This window comes from Nansenia antarctica (genome assembly GCF_963989245.1).
Source record: "Nansenia antarctica genome assembly, chromosome: 13".
In the NCBI taxonomy this organism is placed as follows: domain Eukaryota; kingdom Metazoa; phylum Chordata; class Actinopteri; order Argentiniformes; family Microstomatidae; genus Nansenia; species Nansenia antarctica.
Window position 1 is genome coordinate 21,448,616 of NC_137683.1, and position 1,601 is coordinate 21,450,216.

The 1,601-nt window shown below is 48.5% G+C and overlaps 1 protein-coding gene across 1 annotated transcript in view; it reads right to left on the reverse strand.

The window, feature by feature from the left end:
- LOC308169416 (uncharacterized protein) overlaps positions 1–1,387 on the reverse strand; it is a gene marked incomplete at both ends in the record, with an annotated part of 13,952 nt that extends 12,565 nt beyond the window's left edge. Inside the window, one exon of the mRNA XM_080544098.1 lies at positions 819–1,387. Coding sequence (XP_080400224.1) covers positions 819–1,387 — 569 coding nt within the window. The remainder of the gene's footprint in view (positions 1–818) is intronic.
- Between the last annotated feature and the right edge of the window lie 214 nt (positions 1,388–1,601).

A 1,601-nucleotide genomic window follows, 5' to 3' on the forward strand; every position in this document is an offset into this window, starting at 1 on the left:
ACAGTAAGGTTAGGAGTGAGGTTAAAGTTAGGGTAAGGGTTAGGGATAGTGTTTAATATCATATTCAGGAGAAACAGTTTTACTTCCAGTTTAGTAGCATGGCCCAATAGTGAAAACTGAGTAGCAGTCGCCAAAAGGCTGTGTCCAAATACTGATTACTAAAACGATATACTGCAGTGCATACTAACCATACTACATGCCATTTAGGCCATAAGCGACACATTTCATTCATACTTAGAAATGGATGTAGCTCAACCATATTATTTGTGGTAATTGGTTCAATTTCGCTACTGCCATGTAACTGAATTGACTCCTACAAGTTCAAATACTCCCACCTGTCAAATTGCAATTTTTTTCCGTGGCTTAGCTGGTTTCAATCAGGTATTTAGGTGAGAGCGGTCATGTGTGTTGGCAGTACAGAGGTTGCAGGCTCGAGACTCGAGTAGAGCAACTCAGAATGCGAGGACTGGTTGCAGAAACTTGACCTCGTTTTACCTGCCCCATTGCATTGTGGGACTACAACTCAGAAAGGACTTTCTGATTAGTGCGCAGTGAGTTTATACTACATGAAAAGGCAAATCTAGTATGACATCCTGGCATTTTACACAACCTGCAAAAATGTTACAACCTTGTTGCCATGAAAACACCTACTGAATATATAAATAAGGGGGAGTAGGTGTTTTCATGGCAAGGTTGTAACATTATAGGCCTACACTAATATAATATATAGTGTGTGTATATATATATATATATACTGTATATATATATATATATAGTATATATTATAATATACTAAACACTTCAGACACGACCAGTACCTGTACATCTCGTCATGTTCCTGGCACTTCCTCTTCCTCAGGTCCCCCAGCGGCTCCGTCAGCGGGTGCTCCCTGAACGCCGGCAGCTCCAGATGTGGCCTCACGTGCTCCTGACACATGGACACCTCGCACTTCAGACACGTCTTCACCGCTGACGCCACCTCACCAGACGCCGACCCGGAAGGCCCGGCGGCGTCCGCCGCTCCTTTCCCCGCCTCGCTTCCCCCAAAGGGAGGGCAGTAGTCACAGGGGACCAAGATGGGGGTCTTGGCGGCAGCCACCACAGTCTCCTGGAGCGGCTTTTTGACCGCCAGGCCTCTCTTGCGGTAGTCCTCAGCGATATTGGACAGTTTGAAGTTCTTCTGGGAGGCGGCGGAGCAGCGGTGGCTCTCGCGGCACTCAGGGCAACGGAAGCGCCCACGCTCGGCCTTGAATTTGAGGCGGCGCACGCAGGGCATGCAGAAGTTGTGGCCGCAGGGCAGGAGGTGGGGGTCCTTGAACAGGTCCAGACACACGGGGCAGGTCAGCTCGTCCTCCAGGACACTGGACTGGTCCATGCAGGACGCCATGATAGGTGGGAGCCGGGGTGATGGCGTGGGGAGGGGGGCAAAGGGATGTGGTCCAACCCCTGACGTATGTGTGGTTGACTGATTTTGCACTGCAAAATCAATGGCACACAAACATTGAGGATAAACTATCATTTGTTAGCATTAGTGATGTTTGAGTTACTCATTGAATGGACACACTGATTTTTGCCTTGAATCATGACATTGCTGGTAGGGC